At 36.5% G+C, this 23,275-nt stretch overlaps 1 protein-coding gene across 8 annotated transcripts in view; it reads right to left on the bottom strand.

Annotated features, from left to right (window-relative positions):
• The window catches only part of LOC131050094 (WPP domain-associated protein), a 79,531-nt gene that overhangs the window by 38,826 nt on the left and 17,430 nt on the right, over nt 1-23,275 (bottom strand). For all 8 annotated transcript variants that reach the window (XM_057984236.2, XM_057984237.2, XM_057984234.2 and 5 more), the window contains 2 exons: nt 16,466-16,567; nt 1,712-1,800 (listed from right to left, as the gene is read on the bottom strand). In XM_057984236.2, the coding sequence (XP_057840219.2) occupies nt 1,732-1,800; nt 16,466-16,567 (171 nt within the window). In that variant the 3' untranslated portion in view covers nt 1,712-1,731. The remainder of the gene's footprint in view (nt 1-1,711; nt 1,801-16,465; nt 16,568-23,275) is intronic.

Here is a 23,275-nt window from a genome sequence, read left to right as displayed (position 1 = left end):
TTCCCTACCATAAAGAGCGCTTGGCTCAGTTCGTGCCTATTTTTTTATTGTTTCTTGCAGATGGAGGAGCATTATTTGTTTATCTCAATACTTTGTCAGACGACCTAATCGATTTCAAAGAGCAGCAATCCTTTCCATTGGCTGGAGCAATTCCATATTTTGCTTGATCGATATTATTATCGGTGACAGTAGTCATTTCTTGGTCAAGCCATCTTGACCATGGATATTGGTTGATTGTGATTGGCTCGCATGCAAATCCCAGAGGCGTTTGTAGACTGTGGGAGAGGGCTCTCTTTATTATTCTCCCATTCATTTGCTTGTTGAAGACCTATCTACCTAGTTGGCAGATTCACGATCAGTGCAGATCTGTATTTTTATTTTCAGTTTTCATGCTTTGGTGATAAATTAATACATTTAAAAAATAAAAAATAAAAATGAAAATGTTGAAAAATAATAAAAATAGTTTCAATTGTAAATGGATGCACTATCGCTTGTATGCGGCATCCATCTTGAGGGGGCATTCTAAAACAAAGTCACATTTGCTAAGTAGCACACTCACAGGATGGAGGCACGGGAGGCTGGAGGACAATCAGCATCCTCTCGTCAGTCGCCAACAATGGGGCCGCTTATCAGCTTTGGTGGCATTTTCTTTTCTCTTATGCAGCTTGTTTTACAGTGTTACAGGTTGTGTGAATAAGTGGAAATTTCACATTGTGGGGCCGAATATTGCACAATGTTCCATTCCCAATTTGTGATATGTATGGTGATTTCTATGTAACTTCCCTGATGTGCAAGCATAATGGTGAACAAAAGCACCAGAGTAAGTCAGTTCATGGATCTTGAAAGGGTTTGCGGGAGGATGCAAAAAACCACACAAGGTGAACAGATGAGTGGAGGTTCCTGTTCATGTCAAGGTTTGTGGTAAGCCTGTTTAAAACCATGGGAGGAGAGAGCCACTCTTTGTATCAAGGTCGTGAGTCAGTTGGACATGCCACAAGGGTGAGCATACTGCAGAGGAGTGTGTAATGTTATTCTACCATGTTCGAACTAAGGGGGGGCGAATGTTAGGAAATTTAAGTTAGTGCTCCATTTATGTGGGTAAATAATAAATATGTGAATAATTATTATCATATAAATGTTAGTATATAGTAATATTATTGTTATATTAACAATAATATATATTATGGTTTGAGTTGTTTTACTTTTAACAACTCATATGGTTTGAGTTGTGTATTGTTATGTGAGTAACAATCACAACTAAATAGGGAGGTTGTTCCCTATAAAATAGAATTCGTAAATCCTATATATATGTAATGTGTTTTGAAAGAAAGTGTATGAAGCACGTATTATTTTGCATTGAATTATTTGCAGCTTCTCTGTCCATATTTCTGATATAACCAGATATGCTCTCTCTTCTTGCATGGGTGGGAATAGATAGCTCTGACACCTGTTTCAAGTTGATGACATTGTTTTTATTATTGTATCAATATATGTTATAAATTGTTTTTATTATTGTTTTAATAAATGTTATAAATTGTTTTTATTATTGTTTTAATAAATGTTATATAATTATAGAGCTTAAAACATGTGTTATAGCAAAATAAAAGAATTATATTATATAGCGGCAACATTAATATCTAGGAGGTGTAATTAACTTTATGTTTATCCTTACAATCAAACAAATGATGAATAAAAATTTCCAATGACTTACCAGAATCACAGACGGCAGCTTCAAAGTTTAATTTCCATTTCAAAGTGCCCCATTATTTCTTTTTCAATCAATTTCACAAGATCAGGGATCTGGAAATGCAATTAAAGTCAACATAAATTAAGTTAGAACAAAAGGAGAATCCAGAGTGTTAAATATTTTTTAAATAAGAAAAACACAAACAGAATTTTGATACTGACACATTTTGAGGACAATTATGTTGCAAAATAATTTCTAAATTCCAATGCAATATGCAAACGTGGAGATTTTATGCTTAATAAAAGTATATTAAATTTAACCAATGAATTAGTTTGATTGATTGGATTGCACTTAATGCATAAAGTCATAAAAACATCGGTGTACATAAGGATTGGCATTCATATCAAGTCATGTAGAAAAAGCTTTGAGTTCCACTTCTAATATGTAAGGAAGCCTAACATTCATATTGGAGCATGGTTTCAAATCATTATGGAGATCAACCTTTTGAGTGACTAGTTGTCAAGAAGAGGATATCTTTAGACTACCTTTATGAAGTAGGGGTGTGTGTGTGTGCATGTGTGCATGTGCATGTGTGCGTACATGTGTATATGTGTCTTATACAAGCTAAATCTCTGTCTCAATTGTTTTAAGTTGCTCATGTGAGCTATATTTGTAACGTTCCTCAATATTAAAAAAAGTGCACTGCCCCAGAAAAATATATTAATAAATTATTTGGATTTAATATCTGATATGTAATAATATGGTTGAATGCCTTTACAGTTAACATTTGATATTAATTTAAATTAGTTTTAATATATAACTACTTTTGTAAATGCTGATTTCACATGTTAGATGACTGATTTGATTAATGATGTTAGTTGATGTTATTTGATTTCATATATGATTACTGCTGACAACTAATGTGTTAAATTCTTATGGATTTTGCAAAGTATCATCTCTAATCGGAAGGAGAGCATCGTGCCAGATGGCGCTATCATCATTCAATATAATTGTGGGCACAAAGGTAGTGTATCCAGTGTATTTTCTGGTCAATCAATTAGCAGGTCCAAAGATAACTGTGTCAATGTTTTCTAGTCATTATGGTTAGTCAAGTCCTGGTTACGACATTATACAGAATTATCACATGCCATCCTATGTGTTTGAAATATCCCACCCCTTTTTACTTTGTTTATTTATTTATTTTTTTGTGTATTCTCTTATTTTTGTGTTTTCAAAATATTTGTTTTTTGTGTTTTTTGAAATGATTGAAATGAAATGCAAGAATCAAAGGAGAACTACTGGTAACAACTTCTAAATACTAATAAATATTCAACTCCACAAAGCCCAAGTAATTTTATTTGCATTAATTTATATAGTGACTTCAGCGAATTAAAAGGAAAATATTTTAAGTCACTTTATAAAGGTGCTTTAATGAAATATTTTACATGATTAATTAAAAGGCTCCTTCCGGAATGTTCCATGGGAGAATATAAAAAGAGGAGTTGAGAGCTCATTTGCTCATGCTTGCTTATTTTTCTCTATTGTGGAGTTTTGAGCTTCTTGTCAAAGCAAACCCTATGACTAAAACCCTAAGGGAATTGATTTTGGTGGTGAGAGATCATACAAGTTTCATGTAGGTGCAATTTATTATGACTGGTCTGGTCACCACACTAAACTAGGCTGGTGTGTGAATATATGATAACTCTTAGTATTGATTTCATTGTTTATTTGTGTTTCGTAACCAAAGTACCTGTCTCCCTCTCCCCTATATTCCCTGGGATTTTGTCTCATGTCCCACATCTCAATTGTATACACTAAAATAAGGTCTCTTACATGCAAACCTCTAAATAGATTAGGGTAGAAAGCCTCTCTTAGTCGACACACTTATAGGACAATATATACAGTAAATCCAGGGACTATAAGTAGGACAATAAGGATAGCAATTAAGTGATTATGATATGCAAAATAAAAAGTAATATAATGTACCCATTGTTACAAAATCTAACTGGATCTGACTCAAAACTGACTGGATCCAGATTTTTGAGACCAGCCATATTTGTCAAACTCAGACTGGATTTTTCAATTTCTCTAGAAATTTTAACAACCTTTTCTGAAAATTCTGAATTTCTACACTGTTTTGGCCTCTCAGATTAATCAATTTTAGTTAACCTGATAATTATGAATGCAACAAGCTGTAAGATTGAAAATCACATAATTTCTAATCTTCACCTTACATTTCTGCTCTCTGTTTGGTGTCCATTCTTGTAGGCATGTTTAGGACTACTTTGGCACCCAGACACCCATATGGATAGTAGAAACTCTAGTATACCATGGTAGAAGACTCCAAAGACTTGGTGTATCTTGCCAGTGCATCTCCTATTCTCAAATTTTCAAGAACTTGTGTGCAGTTTGTCTTCCTCCAGTGAAGTTCTCTTTACCCTATAATTTTTTTAATTCTCCTAAGCGAAGTGTGCCATTTGCAAGCAAAGAGTTGAGCAGATAGGACTTGTTATTTTGGGAGATGACATTAGGAATCCTATTTTTTAATTAGCTTATGTTATTAACCAAGGTCCATGATGTTGGCTAAATAGGAAAAACTGAACATCATTGTCCATTGATGTTAACCTAACCAAAATAGTGTTTTTTGGTGAATGGTTTCCTAAAAACTTTGAGAGGTCTAGCAAGGGTGTTTCTCTATCATGAGATTAGCATGACACTAGGAGGTTATGTTAGGACCAAAAACGGACTGCATGCAGACAAAATGAGGGTAACATAGAAAGATAATGATGAAGGCAATTATGGGATAAAATGACCTAGATGCCTTTTGACAAGATACCTCATACCAGCCCACCACAATACATAATATGAGAGGTTTATGTGCCAACAGGTCTCAAAGACAAAAATGTTGGTTAAATCACTTTAACATGTATACACCACCTTCCCTGAAAACTTCCAATTCTGCATAAACTCGTCGAGAAAAATATTGGCCAACGTTAGATACACTTCCAATTCTGCATAAAATCGTGAAGAAAAATACCAGCCAGTACTCGATAATTGAGATTGAGACTATTTCGTGTCATTTAGGTACAAACTGATGTTAGAATAATAATTCCCTATATTGTTAATGGTCAATATTCTATTTAATGTGTCTACAGTATTAGGTAGATAGAAGTAGGTACCATAATATCTACAGTAATTTGTAACTTCTATAAATGTAATCTTTCCTTCAATTAATCAACAAGATATTTTTACCAGCATATCTGTTATTCACATGGTATCAGAACTAGGGCACGGCTTCAAAAATTCGTGTTTTCGGCTAGGGTTTTTCGCGATTTTCGCGTCTGTGCGTCGTGCGTCTTTTTTGCGTCTGTCTTTTGCACTTTGAAACCCGTTTTTATCTGTGTTTTTCTGCGATTTTCGTGCTCTAAAAAAATCGCAATTTTTGCTCCCTGTCTACAAAATCCGCGTGATTTTTTTCGGCATTTTTTTAGACACGACCCACATCGGGATTTTTTCGCGCGACCTCCCTGTAAAATCGCAGTTATTTTCGCGTTTTTTGTGTTTTTTTGGTGCACGTCTGTTTTTCGACGCTATTTGCTTGCATAAGTCGCCATTTTGTGCCTTTCCATGCAATGCATTTTTTTGCAATGCGATTTTTCTTGCCTGTCTGCAATCGCGACGAGAATTTTTTCGGCTTCTGCAAATTATTTTCAAAAGGTTTTCACAATGTGGGTTTTCATATTCGCCACCTAGGGTTTCGGGTTCCTTTTTTCTGGGTTCTGTATAAATTTTCTACATCAAAACCCTCAATTTTTTGGCGGCTAGGGTTTAGCCGACCAGGGTTTTATCAAAACCCTCAGTTTTTTCGGTCGGATTAAATTTTAAACCACAGATTCTTGGTGGGTTTTCAAAACCTCAACTAGGTCATCCTCAAAAAATTTTGGGTTTGCAATTTTTTGCCGCTTAGGGTTTTTCAAGATCTGAACTGGGTAGTCGATGCATTTTGTTGGGGTTTTTAGAGAAATTTGTTGCCTCGAAAACCGTGCTAGGGTTTCAGTTTCTGCCTTCGAATCCGATTTGCAGAATTTTTAAAAACCCTTTGTTTTCATCTTTTGGTTTTCATGCATTCATGCCTTCACCAGTTCAACCTCGGGGTACGTGATGGCATCTCTGACAAATATAATGCTCAAAAGCAACCAAAAATTCAACGGCCACAACTACAACACCTGGAAGCAGCGTATGTTGACTATTTTTTAGTACCGATGCCTTGATGTTGTCGTTCTAGGCACGTCTCAATGTCCAAACACTATCGGAAAAGATCAGGACAAATGGGATGAGCGCAACCGCGAAGCTGTCATGCTCATTAAACTCTCTGTCACCGATGAGCAGTTACTCAGGTACCGTCTAGCAAAACAGCGAAGGAGATATGGGATCATCTAAAGAGTCTTCATGAAACCTCTGAAAATAGCAGAGCATTCTTTTTGAAAAACATGCTTTTTTCAATTATGATGGACGAGAGGACACCTCTGCAAGATCACTTGACCAAGATCAAGGACATCCGTGACCAACTTGAGGCGATTGATCGCACAATGGAGGAAGAGGACATGGTCGTCACCACACTAAAAAGTTTGCCCAAATCTTACGAGCATTTCATCGAAACACTTAATATCACTTCCACTGACGTCGATTTGAAGTTTTCTGATCTTTGTAACAAGATTTTACAGCAAGATTGGTGGTGCCAGCAGTTTGGAAGCAGTACCAGTTCCACCTCCAACAAATCTTCTGCTAAGAACAAAGGGAAGGCTCAATCTTCTCAGCCGAAAGGCTCTGGTTCTTCTCAAGACAGCAAGAAGAAGAAGAACGTTCAGTGCAACTATTGTCATAAGTTTGGTCACATGAAGGCCGAGTGTTGAATTTGATTGGCTTCTGAACAAAAGAAGCAGGGAGGGTCTCAACAGAAAGCAAATGTTGTCGAACACACCGAGCAGAAAGAATCTGCTTTCTATGTTTTTATGGCCAAGAGAACAGCAGATTCAGTACACTCTTCTGCCTGGTATATTGATTCAAGAGCTTCGCGGCATTTTACTCATCGTCGGGATTGGTTCACGAAATTTGAACCATTCTCGGATTCAATAATCTTCGAAGGAGAAGAGTACACAATTGCTGGTAAGGGCACTGTTCAGATTCACTCAGGAGGTAGAAATTTAATTTTTCTTGATGTCTACTATGTTCCAGGCATGGAACATAATCTCCTCTCTATTAGTCAGATCATGAGGCATTCTCCTCAATTAGATGTTGTCTTCAGTTCATCCATCTGCAGGCTGCAACATCATTGATAGGGAGACTCGTACTACCATCGCTATAGGACTTGAGGATCATGGTTTGTATAGACTTGTTGATTTCGATGATTCTTAGGAGCACGCTTTGGTTGCTAGGAGTACATCCATCAGAACACTTTGGCATCAGCGTTATGGGCACTTAAACGTGCAATATCTCTATCAGTTATATAGGGAGGGTTTGGTTGCTGGTTTACCTAAGATCCAACCTCAAAATCATGGAGTTTGTGCAGCCTGTCAAGCTGGAAAGCAGCATTGGACACCATTCTCGGATGGTGATTCTTGGCGAGCCTCCAAGGTCCTTCAGTTGGTTCATGCTGATATATGTGGGCCAATGAACACTCCATTTGTTACTGGTTGCAAGTACTTCTTGTTATTTGTTGACGATTTCAGTCGTAAAATGTGGGTGTATTTTATGAAAAATAAATCTGATGTGTTCAGTACACTTCAGCAGTTTAAGGCCTTAGTTGAGAAAGAATCCGGTTCTCAAATTGTCACTCTAAGATCAAATAATGGGGGGGAGTTTTGTTCCAATGACTTCTCTACATTTTGTGCTACACATGGCATTAAACGCCAACTCACCACATCATACACCCCTCAACATAATGGTGTATTTGAATGTAGGAATCGCACCATTACTGAAATGGCTCGTTCTATGATAGAACATACAAAATGTTCCTAAGAAATACTGGGCTGAAGCAGTTTACACTACAGTCTATCTCTTGAATTGGTCACCTACACATGCCGTTAAGAAGATGATCCCTGAAGAAGCCTAGTCAGGATGCAAGCCTAAAGTGGGCCATTTGAAAGTCTTTGGTTCTACGATTCATGTATGGATTCCAAATGCTAAGCGTGCTAAGACTACTGGTCCATTTATGCCTTTTACTACTCCTAGTCCTGCGACTCCGTCTATGAGGACTTTTGATGTTGGTGTTCGTCTTCCTCTTGGTTCCCATGATGGGAGGGCTTCAATGCATTCTGACTCTGAAGATGAGGAATCTACCGATCCAGCACCACCTGATTTGTCACAAGATTTGCATCCAGATGACTTTGTTCTGGAAACTCCAGGGGATGTTATTCTCCAATGCTAGATGTTGGTACTTCTACCCTCCGACCTAAATGGTGGGCTAAGACTATCGAATATCTTCATGATGATAAGCTTATTGAGAGTAAATAAGTTTGCCGCAAGAGAAAACAGCAAAATACAATCAACCTTGCACTTATGGCCAACATCCACAGCATCCATGAGCCCCAAACGTATTCCAAGGCTAAAGCCATTCCTGAATGGGAAAAGGCTATGGAGACAGAATACCATATTCTGAAGAATAACACTTGGGTTCTTTCTGATTTGCCTCCTGGGAAGAAACCTATCAGCTGTAAATGGGTTTACAAAGTCAAGTATCATGCAGATGGTGCTTTGGATAAGTACAAGGCCAAATTGGTTGCTCGAGGTTTTACATAGCAGGAGGGCATTGACTAAAAGGAGACTTTTTCTCCTACTACCAAGATGAGCACTATTCGTCTTCTTCTTGCCATTGCAGCTCAGTTTGGATGGAAACTTCACCAAATGGATGTTAAGAGTGTATTCCTCAATGGTGAGTTGCAAGGAGTAGTTTATATGACTCAACCTCCTGGCTTCACGGTTCCTGGTAAGGAACATCAGGTTTGCAGATTAGTAAAAGCCCTCTACGACCTGAAGCAAGCCCCTCGGGCTTGGTACTTCAAGATTGATCACTATTTGGTTGAACATGGTTTTCAGTGCAGTCCCTCTAACACTAATTTGTATGTCAAACTCTCTAGTGATGATATCCTTTTTCTTGTTGTCTACGTGGATGACTTGATCATTACTGGCAATTCAACACATTTGATTATAGCTATCAAACAGGACTTGTGCCAAGTTTTTGACATGACAGATTTGGGGCTTCTCCATTATTGCTTAGGTGTCGAAGTGTGGCAGATTGATGACAGTATCTTTATTTCACAGTCCAAGTATGCCCGCAGTTTGCTTGACAAGTTTCGAATGCAGGATTGTAAACCTACTTCCACACTTTTGGAGAAAGGGTTGAAGTTATCAGCCAAGTCTGATTCACCTACAGTAGATGAAACCGAATTCAAGCAACTAGTAGGCAGCCTCATCTACCTCACTGCCACTAGACCTAACATCTATTTTGTTGTCAGCTAAATCTCTCGCTTCATGACAGCCCCAAAAGCTGATCATTGGATTGCAGTGAAGCGAGTGTTGCGATATGTGAAAGGCACTTCAAACTATGACATGTGCAAAGATCCAAAGCTGGTTGGTTATACTGACTCAGATTCAATGGATGACAGAAAATCCACTTCTAGGTACGTATTCAGTTTGGGTACTGGTGTTGTCACTTGGAGTAGCAAGAAGCAACAGGCCGTGGCTCTTTCCTCGACCGAAGCTGAAAACCGGGGAACAGTGAAGGCCACATGTGAGGCAGTTTGGCTCCAAAGGATGCTTTTTGACATGCAGATGCCACAAGCAGGTCCTTCTCCCTTGTATACTAATAATCAAGGGGTGCTCAAACTGTCCAAAAATCCAATCTTCAATGAACGTACCAAGCATGTCACTGCATCCACAAGCTGGTAGAAGATGGATCAGTTCAGTTGCAGTATGTTCCGACAGCGGATCAGACTGCGGATATTCTCACCAAGTCTCTGAGCCCGGATAAATTTGTAAAATTCAGGGGGCAACTTGGTGTTTTTGATAGATTGACCATTAAGGGAGTGTGTTAAAATAATAATTCCTTATATTGTTAATGGTCAATATTGTATTTAATGTGTCTACAGTATTAGGTAGATAGAAGTAGGTATCATAATTAATATCTACAATAATTTGTAATTTCTATAAATGTAATCTTTCCTTCAGTTAATCAACAAGATATTTTTACCAGTGAATCTGTTATTCACAACTACAAACCGAGCATAACAAATGGATGTTGATTCGATTAGGTTGACAATAGAAGATCTTGTTCTCTTTGTGCAAATATATTTTAAATATAGCGGGGTCACAACAACATTTATGCTGAAAGGGATTTACAACCTAGAATCACTTACAATAATTAGAATGGGAGAACTCATGTATACATTTAGGGCAATGCATAATTGGTAAAGCATTACAAGTTTGGAAACCAATCATACCATAAACCTGGGACAGTTCACACAAGCCTACATTTGCACCAGACCCATTCATGTACTAGGCATTTAGCAGACCTGAACCTAATCAAGCAGTAACACCAACTTAATTCTTTGATTGGTTCTCATTTGAGTCAATTTGTTTATATTTGCAGGTTGGGATCTATAAGATATTAATCGAGACACAATTCCTCAAAAAAATAATCCAATTTCAGGACATAGTTTTCTCAAAAAATCTCTCCATGTGATGCATGCCACCTTGTTTAAAATAAAATGGTGACCTATACAGAATGGATATATGTAGATGTTAATAATTCCATTTAAAAATGTATCCAAAGAAGACAAATTAAATTCTCATTGAAAGTTCAATGTTTCAGGTCCCAATCTAATAACTGACTGATCAGGCTCCAAATCAAATTTTTACATAAAACTCCCAAATTAAGTAGTCTGTAGCTGTAGCTTTAAGTTTCAGTTGTCTGCATTTACGTGAAAAGATAGTAGTGTGCTCAGATGGTGTACAGAAAATGAGATTGGAGATCTTAGCTAATTATCAATAGTGTACTCAAGTTCTCGTTTGAACAACAAAATGGACAAAATTTCCACAGAAACAATTCTATCTTGAAATTCAGTCCATTTGTCTTAGGAAAAAGTAATACATTTTGAAAGCAGTTACAGTGAGAGTGAAGATATGTACAAAATATAGTCAGGTGTACTGAAGCTGATTAGACTGGAGATGTATATAGTAGCTCTACAACTCAATGTGTCTTTAAATTATCGGAGTACTAAACAGAGCACATGGCTGTGAATCAGGCTTGTAAAGAATCATGTATCATGGCTTTAAAGTTTAGCAGTTATCTACTTCAAAACCATGTACTCCCACATGACATCTATACAATTGCAAAGATATACATCAAACCCTAAATAAAAACTATAAATTAAATAACATTGATCTGCACATATGCCTTAAATAAATTAGTTGAATTCTACAAAATTGTTCATTGACGATATACTATGGAAGAAGTTATAATAGCAAGGAAAGCTAAAATAGCTTTCTCAAGATCGGGCTTGTAAGGAATCGTGTATCATGGCTTTCAAGCTTGGTAGTTATCTTCTTCAAAACCATGTCAACTCAAGATTTCTATACAAATGTAAAAATATTCTTCAAACCCTACATAAAGACTGTAAATACTGCACATATGCCTTAAATAAATTAGTTGAACTGTTGAGTACAACATGGGATGTGAGAAACAACATCAGTCTTTGTAAATGATTGTTCCTTGGTGATATGCTGTGGAAGAAGACGTCACACTAGCAAGAAAAGCTGAAATAGCTTTCTCAAGAGGTAAGCTATGCCTGTGAAGCACAGATGACTGGCCTTGCTGATTCTAAAAACTGCTAAATTGATAAGTAGGATGATGAAGTCCATTCATAAAACCAAAGTCAATGATGAGAGAAGTGGGATTTGATGCCTAGAAAAATTTAGATTTATATGCTTAAAAAAATTTTAAAAATCAATGGCATCTAAATAATTATCCCATGGTGCAAGAGAAAACATGACCACCAAATGCTGCCATTTTCTGAGCTGGTACAACAAAATTATTAATAGTTCAGCCAAGATTATTGTTCTCTTGACTCAAGCATCCAAAATCAAATGAGGCACATTCTCAATGTGGTTCATGAATGCATCTGTGTAATTATGGATCATGTGAGATTCTGAATATTAGTATGTGATGCAGGAGCATGAGCAATCTTGCATCAACCAAAAATATTTCCTTAGTTTCGTTCTTGTTCAGTTCTTGTAGCAGTTTTTCGTGTTTCTTTTTGTGTGTTCTGGTAGCTGGTTCTTTTTCGTTGCAGATCAGATTTTCGGTTTCCAGGCTTGTTCTTGTGCATTATCCCATATTTTCAGTTCATTTGGATTCTTTTCCAGAGAGTTATTCCTTATGGAGTGTCTGTTTCTTGGTTCCGGAGCAGTTTTGAGCTTATCATCTAAGTTGGAGATTTCTTCTCATGCGGAGCGATCTCTTGGATTGCGGATCAGTTTGGCACCACATGATGTTCTTAGGCCCTTGGCCGACCTTCCTATGTGGTCCGCACTTCATGTTTGACCTGGCGGATGAGATCTTCGCGTTTTGGGGCCGACCTATTTTAGACATTTCATTTTTCTTCTTTGGTAAATGTAATCTTTTGTGGCCGACCCGGATGTGTTCCAGAGGGTATATATATATTGTTGTATGTAATTATTTGAAGGATATGGAAGTAGTATGATGATCTAGAGTCATTGATTGTAATCAAGTTAGCTCTTGGAGCTCCGGATGGATTGTAATCTGGCATGTAGTCTGTAACCGGGCATGTTAGCCTGCATGTAACCGGCTGATTGCCGGATGTTCTATGATGAATATATGATGATGCGGATGTCTGATTTTGCAATTATTCTGTGTTGTCATTGCTTCCGTTGTGTTACTCTTGCTGCATGACCTGGTTTGTTCTCTTTGAGTACCCACCAGTTCATGGTTGCACCAAGTGGTATCAGAGCAGGTTGCGAACCTTTAGGCGTTCCTTTGGGTGAACAATTCATCGAGTGGCAGGCTGCGAGCATGTTCAATAGATCACCGAGTGTGAGGCAATTGAAACTTGTAGTCAGATCGCCGAGTTGAGGCAGTTGCACCGAAGCAAAGGAGGAGATGCCGCCAAGAAGGATGAACCCTCGAAGGGTAGTGCAGATGATGGAGGATTTCAAGAATGAGATGAGGAACGAGATCCAAAATGCGTTGGCTGGTTTGCGGAGGAATCCAAAATCTGAGGATGAGTATGAAGAGGCTGGAGAAGAGCTTGAGGTCGAGGAAGCTAAAGGACCGGAAGATGAAAGAGAAGAAAGATTTCTGAGAGCGGTGGCACAAGTGAGTAAAGTTCATAAAGTGGAGGTTTCGAACTTTTCCGAGACACTGAATCCGGAAGATTTGATTGATTGGATCGGAGAGTTGGAGGACTATTTCAAGTTTGAGGATGTTAAGGACCCGCAGAGAGTCTGGTTGGCACAGACTAAGTTGAAAGGGCATGTTGCTTTATGGTGGAAAGATTTGCAAAGAGAAAGAGTGGAGAATGGTGAAATGAAGATCACCCGGTGGAGGCAGATGGTAGCGAGATTGAAGGCTAAGTTCATTCCGGGAGACTATGAGTTGGAGTTGTTCAAGAAGTTGCAGAACCTGAAGCAAAGGAACATGAGCGTGAAAGAGTATATTGAGGAATTCTACAAGGTGATGATCAGATCTGGACATAGAGAGATGGATAGGGAAAAGGTGGCTAGGTACATAAATGAACTTGCATTTAGCATTCAGGATGAGATGAGCATGCTGAAGATTTCTACAGTTGAGGAGGCTTACCAATATGATTTGAAGGCTGAAGAGAAAGTGAAAAGAAGACAGCAAAATAACCCTAGAGCAAAGGAGAGATATAAAGCGCAGACAAATGATAGTTCAGAGAAGTAGAGTGTTGAAGAAGAACCAAAATCTAAGTGGAGTAAAGAACAGGATCAAAAAACGTAGAGAAAAGGCAGTGACAGTGGCAGCAAAGAATTTTTGGGCAAATGTTTTAAGTGTGGAGAAACCGGACATAGATCTTACGAGTGTAAGCAAGGGATGGCAAGAAATTGTGTGGCACATGAGGATCAGGAAGTTAGAGTTACCGGTGAGAATTTGTTGGAACCGGAGCAGGGAGAATCTCTTATGTTTAGAAGAGTTTTGATGGAGCAGAACAGTGAAAATACCGGACCTACCCAAAGGAAGAATCTTTTCCGGACTGTATGTAAATCAGGTGGTAAGTGTTGTAAGGTTATTGTTGATAGTGGAAGTACTGATAATTTGGTATCTGAGGAGATGGTAGAGAAGCTTGGTTGAAGAGGCTTGAGCACCCTTGTCCTTACAAGGTGAGTTGGTTGCAAGAAGATCAGAAGATAGAAGTAAAAGAGCAGTGTTTGGTGAATTTTAATATTGGACCTTTTAGGGATGAAGTCTTGTGTGATGTTTTGTCGATGAGTGCTTGTCATGTTTTGTTGGGTAGACCTTGGCAATTTGATAGAGGAGCTATTTATGATTGTAGAAGAAACCTAATCACTATTGAGAAAGATGGGCAAAAGTTCACTTTGGCTTCTTTAAGGGAGAAAGAGAAGGAAGTGAGGAATCTGAGTCTTGAGAAGAGTTGCAGTGCTGAGAAGCAGGTTGCGGAGGCTACACTGGATGGTGGCATGGGTTTGCGGAGCAATCTAGTGGATAGGTTTGTTATTAAGATGGTACCGGATGGCAATAAAGTTAAGGTTATGGTGGCAAACCGGATGAAATCTTGTGGCAAAAATAAATCAGAGTAAAGGGTAAAGAGAAAAGCAATCAGAGACTGTATGTAGGCTTGCAGCAAGGAAAGCGAAGTAAAGAGAATCAGAAGTTAGGGAATCTGGCTGAGGTTCCGGAAGAGGTGAGGAGTAAGTTTGCAGACAAAGAAGATGTTCGGATCAGAAATGAGCATGGAGTCTATATTTCTTGAATCCTTTTCGATGTTCATGAGTTGCCTCTCATGGAACATCTCTTTCTACCTAGGGTGTCTGATGCAAGAGCATCCCCAGCCTATGAGCAATCTTGCATCAACCAAAAATATTTCCTTAGTTTCATTCTTGTTCGGTTCTTGTAGCAGTTTTTTGTGTTTCTTTTAGTGTGTTCCGATAGTTGGTTCTTTTTTGTTGCGGATCAGATTTTCGGTTTCCAGGCTTGTTCTTGTGCATTATCCTAGATTTTCAGTTCATTTGGATTCTTTTCCGGAGAGTTATTCCTTCTGGAGTGTCTGTTTCTTGGTTCCGGAGCAGTTTTGAGCTTATCATCTAAGTTGGAGATTTCTTCTCGTGCAGAGCAATCTCTTGGATTGCGAATCAGTTTGGCACCACACACGATGTTCTTAGGCCCTTGGCCGCCCTTCCTATGTGGTTTGCACTTCATGTTTGATCTTGGCAGATGAGATCTTTGCGTTTTAGGGCCAGCCTATTTTACATGTTTCATTTTCCTTCTTTGGTAAATGTAATCTTTTGTGGCCGACCCGGATGTGTTCCGAAGGGTATATATATTGTTATATGTGATCATTTGAAGGATATGGAAGTAGTATGATGATCTAGAGTCATAGATTGTAATTGGGTTAGCTCTTAGAGTTCCGGATGGATTGTAATCTAGCATGTAGTCTGTAACCGAGCATGTTAGCCTGCATGTAATCGGTTGATTACCAAATGTTCTATGATGAATATATGATGATGCGGATGTCTAATTTTACAATTATTCTATGTGTTGTCGTTGCTTCCGTTGTGTTACTCTTGCTGCATGACCTGGTTTGTTCTCTTTGAGGACCCACCGGTTCGTGGCTGCACCAGTATGTCCTGTAAACCGAATTTATAATTTATGGATAGTTATAAAGCATTTAGGATTGATAATTATTGATTATCAAAAGCCTATTAAATTTTAGATAGAACATTTGCTCTGCTTGTTAATTTCTCAAATTTGTCATTTGTTAAACACCATGAAATTGTCTCTTGGTTCAATAGATTTGGTATGTCAAATTACAATTATACTGAAAAGCTAGTGTACCAAAATGTATAGAGAAACATATTAATCAGTGACCAAGAATTATGGAGCAACAGATTCTATTACAATATAGGCAGAATCCAGTATTCTAAAGACTAAACCTTTTGGTCATTGATGATGACATGTTAAGTATCATATTTTTCAGGAATCAAATCAACTAGCACGCAACTTGCCTAGAATTACTACAGGTTTAGGTTGAAATATACTCTAAGCAAGTTCAAATGTTGCTAAGCATGTGCAAAGAGTAGCTAGAGAAAATACAAAACACAATTCAATTGATTAATTAACTTCATGATCATGCCCCTAGCATATATACATTTCTTAAAAAGTGACTATCATCCTGAAAAATAATCTCCAGGCATTCTTCTGCCCCACTCAATATACACAATAATTGGATGCTGATCTAGAACAAAGGGTAAATGTTCAGTTCCTAACAGTCAAATTTAGTAATTCATTACCAGAAGACAGTCCATAATTTTTTTTTATCTTTACCCTGATTTTGGTTTAAAAGACCATATCATAGCAAAGAATGCATGGAAGCATTTCCTTGCAGATTCCACTACTTTATATCTGAGGCCACCCATTTGTCAATTGCAAGAAGAAAATCAAATACCATTGAATAAAATTTGTTCATCAAAAAGAAGAATCCAGGTGGCTCCATGTACTCTTACCCCTGGATAATGCTGCAGTATCGGTGCATAGTGATTGAGTACAGCATATATTTTCTCAAGTAAACTTAGAAGACTGTCAACATCATCTCCCAACAAATCCACCTAAAGTTGTACATGAAAATTAAATCAGGTATGGTAAATAGCAATAAATCATGAGAAAAATAGCAGAAAATAGGAATCCAGAGAGAATTATACACAATTATGAGTATAACTTACATACTATCAAAGCTATATCAAAGGTAACAATAGAAATAAAACAATTCTAGTGATCTTAGAACATCAACAAGACAATCATACATACAGTGCAAATTGTGGAAACAATCATGTGAAGAATATAGGGTTTGAGTCTGGTTTATTATTACAGCAACCCAAGTTCGGTCACAGTCTAATGAATAAATAAAGTTGCATAGTTCACATGCATAGTTGACATGAAGACCTGTTTAAAGGTCATGCACATTTGTTAAAAAACAACATGGGGATAGCTACTCCAAGTGCAAGTTTAATACCTGTTGGTTTTTGCAGTTCATGACTTAAGTAAAAACAAGAGCAGTGTAGGTGTTGTATGTACTTTTCATGTACTATCTGAAAATGAAATGGTAGTGATGAAAAAAACTTTTCTTTCGGAATATTGCAAGTATTTTGTGATTTTCCTTCTGCCATGTGAAGTCTGGATCCTTAAGATATTTTTCTTGCAGATTTAAAAGGAAACATTATAGATATCTGTTTAGTTTTGTATATTTCGGATTTCTTGATTTCAGCAGTAAGCAATTTCACCATTTGCAATTTAGCTTCATGCCCAGTTCAAAATTTATTCCATGATTTCAACCCTATTTGTAGATCTTTTTAATTAAGGTTTGGACCATTTAAGATTTCAGTTTAATAATTTAGCTACAAACGTCTTATTACAAATATCTCAGACCTCTTTTCAACAAATCTAATATATTGACAGATTCAAATTGAGCTCTCAACAGTGTATTAAAGCCACTCTCTTGACTGTGGGTAGCAGCATCAATGGATTTCTTTGTCATTTACACCAATTTAATTGAAAACTTAAAATCAGAAATTATATTGTGAAGGAAGGAGCATTAACAGGTTTATTAGAAGAGCTGAGATAACATGTGGATGGAATAAGCCAAGCCCAATGTTCATTGAACATCAATTACAAGGGAATTGGATTGGTGACAATGACCGCTGTAGGCAACCATAAGATAGAAAAGGAAAGGCTAATCTACATGATAATGATTGGAAACCTTTTGTAGAAAACTCAATGGAAGGAGGATTAGTCATGAAAATTTTGGAAACCACGTGAATCAACATAGATTATTATCACTCAGAGATCATTTGAAAGAATCCCCATCCACATGTTTGATCACCTGTAAAATATAAGAATAAGAGGACCAAAAAAAATCAATCTGCTACTCTATACCTTGAGGAACCAGCATATAGTTGTAGCAAACGATGGAGACAACAGTGAGTGATGATGACCAATCAGAAATAAACCACCTGGGACCAGTATGTGGCTGCATTTCACAATTGTTTAATGCATATTAGCTTTTATTCCTTAAAAAACATGGACCGACAAAGCACCATAGCATGCTATTCTATTAAGCTTTTCCAAGCTAGCCTGTTTGTAGAGTCTTTTCATATAGGGTGGTTACTATACGCATTGATGAACTGGGAGATTCCACCAGAGAATACGTTAAGCCTTTGAAGGCTGACATTCTTGAAGAGCTCATGCTAAAAGTAATTCTAAGGCTGGATCTTGTTCCAAACTCCAATATTAGTGGTAGATTCAATAGCATTGTAAAATATGGTTCCTCATATTTGTATAGTGGAATAGTGAAACCATTGTGCGACAAAACCTACTAGAATTGTTCATTTGGGTTCCAGAAAGCTCCATTTTTATTACAAAGAATGGTACAAGAGATACAAGTGCAAAAGCTCCTAGAATTTTGTGTGATTAAGGTCTTGATTAATGATATTAAGTTTCCATAATCCATCATGCTGTTCGATATTGGTTTTGGATTTGATTGTGTTGGAGTTTTTTCATCAATGTTTCAGATCACACTTTGTGATCCATAACCTGGATAATAGAGAGCTAGAGGAGAAGAAATGAATTGCTGTAGGCCAAGACCAGCTAAAAGGACAAAAGGGAGAGAGGGTGAAGATTGCACACAAATCAAGGACCAAGGCAACAAATTAGGCAAAAGAATTATAAGCTAATATTATTATTTTAGGGAATAATAATATGTATCAACCACCCTAGATTTTTATTTTTTTGAAAATAACTCCACCAACTGAAAGTAATTGCAAAGCAACTTCCTTCCCACTTTCTAATTGTTACATCCCTCTTTACTGACTTTGGAATTACACTTATTGTGTTATTGTGATTAGTTAATCAAGGGTTGATATTTATTTTCTCATGTGGATGAAAACTCTTAATGAGTAGGAATTGATTGAAGAAGTAATTTTGGAAATTGGCATTTCATCTTTATAAGTTATTATGGTTAAGATTTGACTAACTGTTTTCTTTTCATGCAACCAAGTGGATGCAAGATACGCACTACCCTCAAGAGGGAGGGAGAGTATCATCAAGGAGAGGGTCGCAAATATTAGAAAAGAGCATTGCCAATGAGTCCTAGGTCAAGTTAATTAGACGTATACTTTGAGCATCTCGGCCTTGGTACAGTAAGGTCCATATCACCCTACTGATGTTGACCTAGAGTCAATTGTCACCCTTGTACCATCAGGTAGTCGGTTATCCTTGGTTTGAGTTTATTATTTATGTGGTGGTTATTTTGTTAATGTGTCTCTCTCTTATTTGATTGTGGACTATGAGAGTGTATGTGTGTGTGTATTCATTTATGCTTTTTCTATGTGAAAGGATTAATATATATATAGTTATATTTTCCTTTGGGTCTTCAAAGGCATTATTATGGATTCATGAACTTAGGAATATATTCACACCCACACACGTACGTTGATAATGTACGTGTATGGATATGAATATATCCATTATTTGTTGAATGTACGTTTTATGCAAGTGTAGCATTATTTTCTTGCACCATATTTGAAGACCACCAACCTTGATCAAGGTGGCCACCATCTTGGTGGCAGAGGCTTTCTTGTAACTGTTGACGTTATGCTAAAGACGTTGGTGCTAGCTCACCGAGCTAGCACCTCTTTAGCGGACATTATGATTATGTATGTTGCATTTTGGAACCCAGTTGTCGTATTGTTCATATGTGATATGGTTTTGTGCTCTGCTTAAATCTGTTAAGCTTTCTTTATCGTGGCTGCAGGGATATCGAAGGTATTTTGGGGTGGATCACTGTGTTTATGTTGTGGACAAAGTATTGCTTGGAAGTTTGTTGTTTGTGTGGTGACTGAGCCAATTATCTTGAGCTCGTAGGAAGTCTCGAAACATTCTCTTCTCCGTCGTATCACAGGGAAGGAGATGTTACTTTGTCTCTGTTTAATGTTGAACTGAAACATTATTTTCATCATTTAATGATTTATAACCTAAATGAAGTAATTATTATTAATTAATATAATAATTATCAACAAATGATTACTTGGAATAATTAAATATTTATTTATTGAATATTATTATTTAATTAATATTCTTGAAATATTTAATTAAAATGAATTAATATTATATTTGAAAATATTATAAATAAATATTACATATTAATAAATAACAGTCTGTAACTGTAATTGATCAAATAATGAATTATTAAGTAAACATTCATTATCATTTCTAACAAATATAATAATAAATAAATTCAGAGAACAAATAAAAACAATATATAATAGATGAATCCTGATCAATAAATAGGATTAATTATTAAATCATATGCTAAGTAGACTGCTGGTCTCAGAGATTGTCCCCTCAACAATGGACAGTGATAAGTCTAATAATGCAGCGATTAATATAAGGAGTTACAATTTAAAGATAGCATCTTGCCATTACCCATAATGCCAAGGCTGCGATTTGTTATGAAGAATGACGAATTTGAAGGGACATTACACAATAAAGACTATCGTAACTCAGTGGCACCGAATGGAGTATCCAATTAATAAAGAAGATTAATTAGTCATAAGCAAACACTAATTAGAGAACAGTGCGATTAAATTAAAGAGGCATGATAAGTAAAGAGCGATCATTTTGGAAAGGTGCAATTAGCATATGAGAAGAAGAATTAATGAATAGTTGTATCTTTTGGTAACGCCACCTGTCGTATTCACAATCAAGATATTAAATAGGCAATTCAACCATCGAAGGTGGGGGAATTTTATATGTTTATGTTTCATTGTCCAGTATGGGCTTGCTCATAAGAGCAGAAAAGGATATCGGATATACTGACAAATGCCCAAGAGCAATTGCCTTTGGCACACCAAACGATTGCAAAGAAATATACAACAGTTCGAATTGTACTTACAGGTTATTGTTGTGACTACATACTGTATTAGGGAAGGAATAGAACATTAAGTTACTAGTAGATTATTACATCACGGGCAACATGCTGCAACTACTCATTAACTAATAACTGTTGAATATTAAGTTATGTCTGCGTTCTAATTAAGAATAAAGATTAGATCAGAACTATTAAGTTACAGGCAGTAACATCCTTGACCTTGATGGTATGCATGGAATGTATTTCACTATATGAAGTATGCTAATGTTTCTATGCAGAATTTAATATTAATAGGAATATTAACATAGAGTGCAATATGTATTTAATAAGGATACCAAATATATGATAGTGGTAGACCAGATCTGTCTGCCATTACCAGCCAGTAAACATATTACTAACTAGGATTGTTTTAAGTTGGTAGTAGTATTATATAAATTATATAGAAGGATATCAGTTAATACATAAATAATCAGTACTATTACTTTATATCTTTATATATATATATATATATATATATATATATATATATATATCCAAATCAGAGTAAGGAATAATATAAAGATTGTAAATATAGATATTGATAATAATAAAATATAATAATTATAATTAATATAATACCTTTAGAAACTAGTAATAATTCATATAATTAGTAATTAATAAATACGTAAAGGATTTATAATGGATAAGAGTAAGATTAATTATTTAGTATGGTAAGACAACAAGTACTTCATAGACTAAAGAAAGGATAGAACATCCCAGATTTGATTCATGTTAAGATAGTCTTGACTCTTAATCAAGTTAGTTCAAGTCATAAGTACTTTGAAAATAGATTAATTATGGTTAAAATTGACCAAACCCTAGTAGGGGACATTACATTTAATAAATTAGAAATGATAGCATGCATGATTAGGTGTAATTAAGGAAGATTTTGATTTGTTCGTCACTTCTAATATGCATTATGTTTTGGAGAGCCATTGCATAGTGGCTTGAATGCAGAGTGCTTATCAGCATACTAATTAATAGTATAGTTGATAAGTAATTCTGCTAGCTCGATACGAGCCATAAATTACTCGATTTTGTCTATCTTTTTATTATTAAGCTGAAGGCGAATTGTAGAACTTGATTATTCTATCTGTTATTGAGTAATCTGAATAAAGTAGACATATTTTCTTGTTGTGCTGCATTAATACATCTGATTGACTTTGGACTGAGGCAATCTGTGTTCTTGGATTATGCTGTTCTGATTGTCATCATGTATGTGGTCCAGTCCAATCGTGAACTTGTGTTAATTTTGTTCTGTAACCATTGTTTGGATTTGGTAGTAAGCCAAACTTAGATCAGTGTTAAGTATCTTTGAGTAGTTGTTTTTAAACCATACCTAGTATGAATAAGACAGCACTTGCTAGGAAGAGTATAGGATAGTCTCTCCATGTTCGAAGTTTAATCAATATCCTTTTGGTTTAAGGATACTGAAGGTCAGTTCGACCTATGAGTTAGTTGCAAGTACAAAACCCTTTTCTAAATAAGCCGAGTAAGGGTGGTGAACATGGACAGCACTCATTGTGCTAATTATGAAAACTTTGGCCAAGGTGGTGCAGCCGTTTGCATGCGTCCATCAATTCATAAGAGTCAGATGCACTACTAGCCAGAGTGTCATGCAAAGTTAGAAGGTAAATATAGTGTATAACCGGTTAGTAAGTGTAGATTCTAAACACCAGGCTTAGAGGCTCATTGGCAGTTGTTCCATCTTCTATCTGCTTCCCTCATGAAGGGTCGGGTCCTTCCAGTAGGAAGCGTCACAAGGGGCTTAGGTCCGTAGTTGGGCGGAAAAGCCCTTGATGATGCTCTCCCTCTACCTAGTGTAATGCGAAAAGCTTCCATCATTGGAAAGATTAAACTCTGTAAACTCTTAAACTCTCTCTTTAGTGCTTTACTTTTAGTTATGAAATTGAAAGATGTTAGTTAATGTTTCCTTTCTGTTGGAATGGTTAGTCAATTGCAGTTATGTTAGTTTTTAACGGTTTCAAATTCAGCTGAACATGTAAAGTATGAATTTATTTTCTTAGATTTAGAAAAAGTTAATTCATTTTCTATTTTTGAATTTTTGGATGTTACACTAATCATCCAAATCCTGGTATGGGCAAGGTGAGAACATGCAGTGTTCCACATTAAAAATTAATTGAAATGCAGCGTTGAAAAGAAAGCACCAGGCAGCAAGCCAGCCAATAGCACTTATTCAATAGGGTGCATATGCATTACAAGAAATGAAAATGAGCATCTTCCCCTCATCCAATGGGAAGCAATAGGGCACATTTGCTTATTTGACGCAAAAGTTTATACAACATTGAAATTTAAAAAAAGCTTCTTTCACTTATTCAGTGCCAAGTGATTA

The sequence above is a fragment of the Cryptomeria japonica genome, chromosome 1 (genome assembly GCF_030272615.1).
Source record: "Cryptomeria japonica chromosome 1, Sugi_1.0, whole genome shotgun sequence".
NCBI classification, from domain to species: domain Eukaryota; kingdom Viridiplantae; phylum Streptophyta; class Pinopsida; order Cupressales; family Cupressaceae; genus Cryptomeria; species Cryptomeria japonica.
This window is presented reverse-complemented; position numbering and strand designations above follow the sequence as displayed.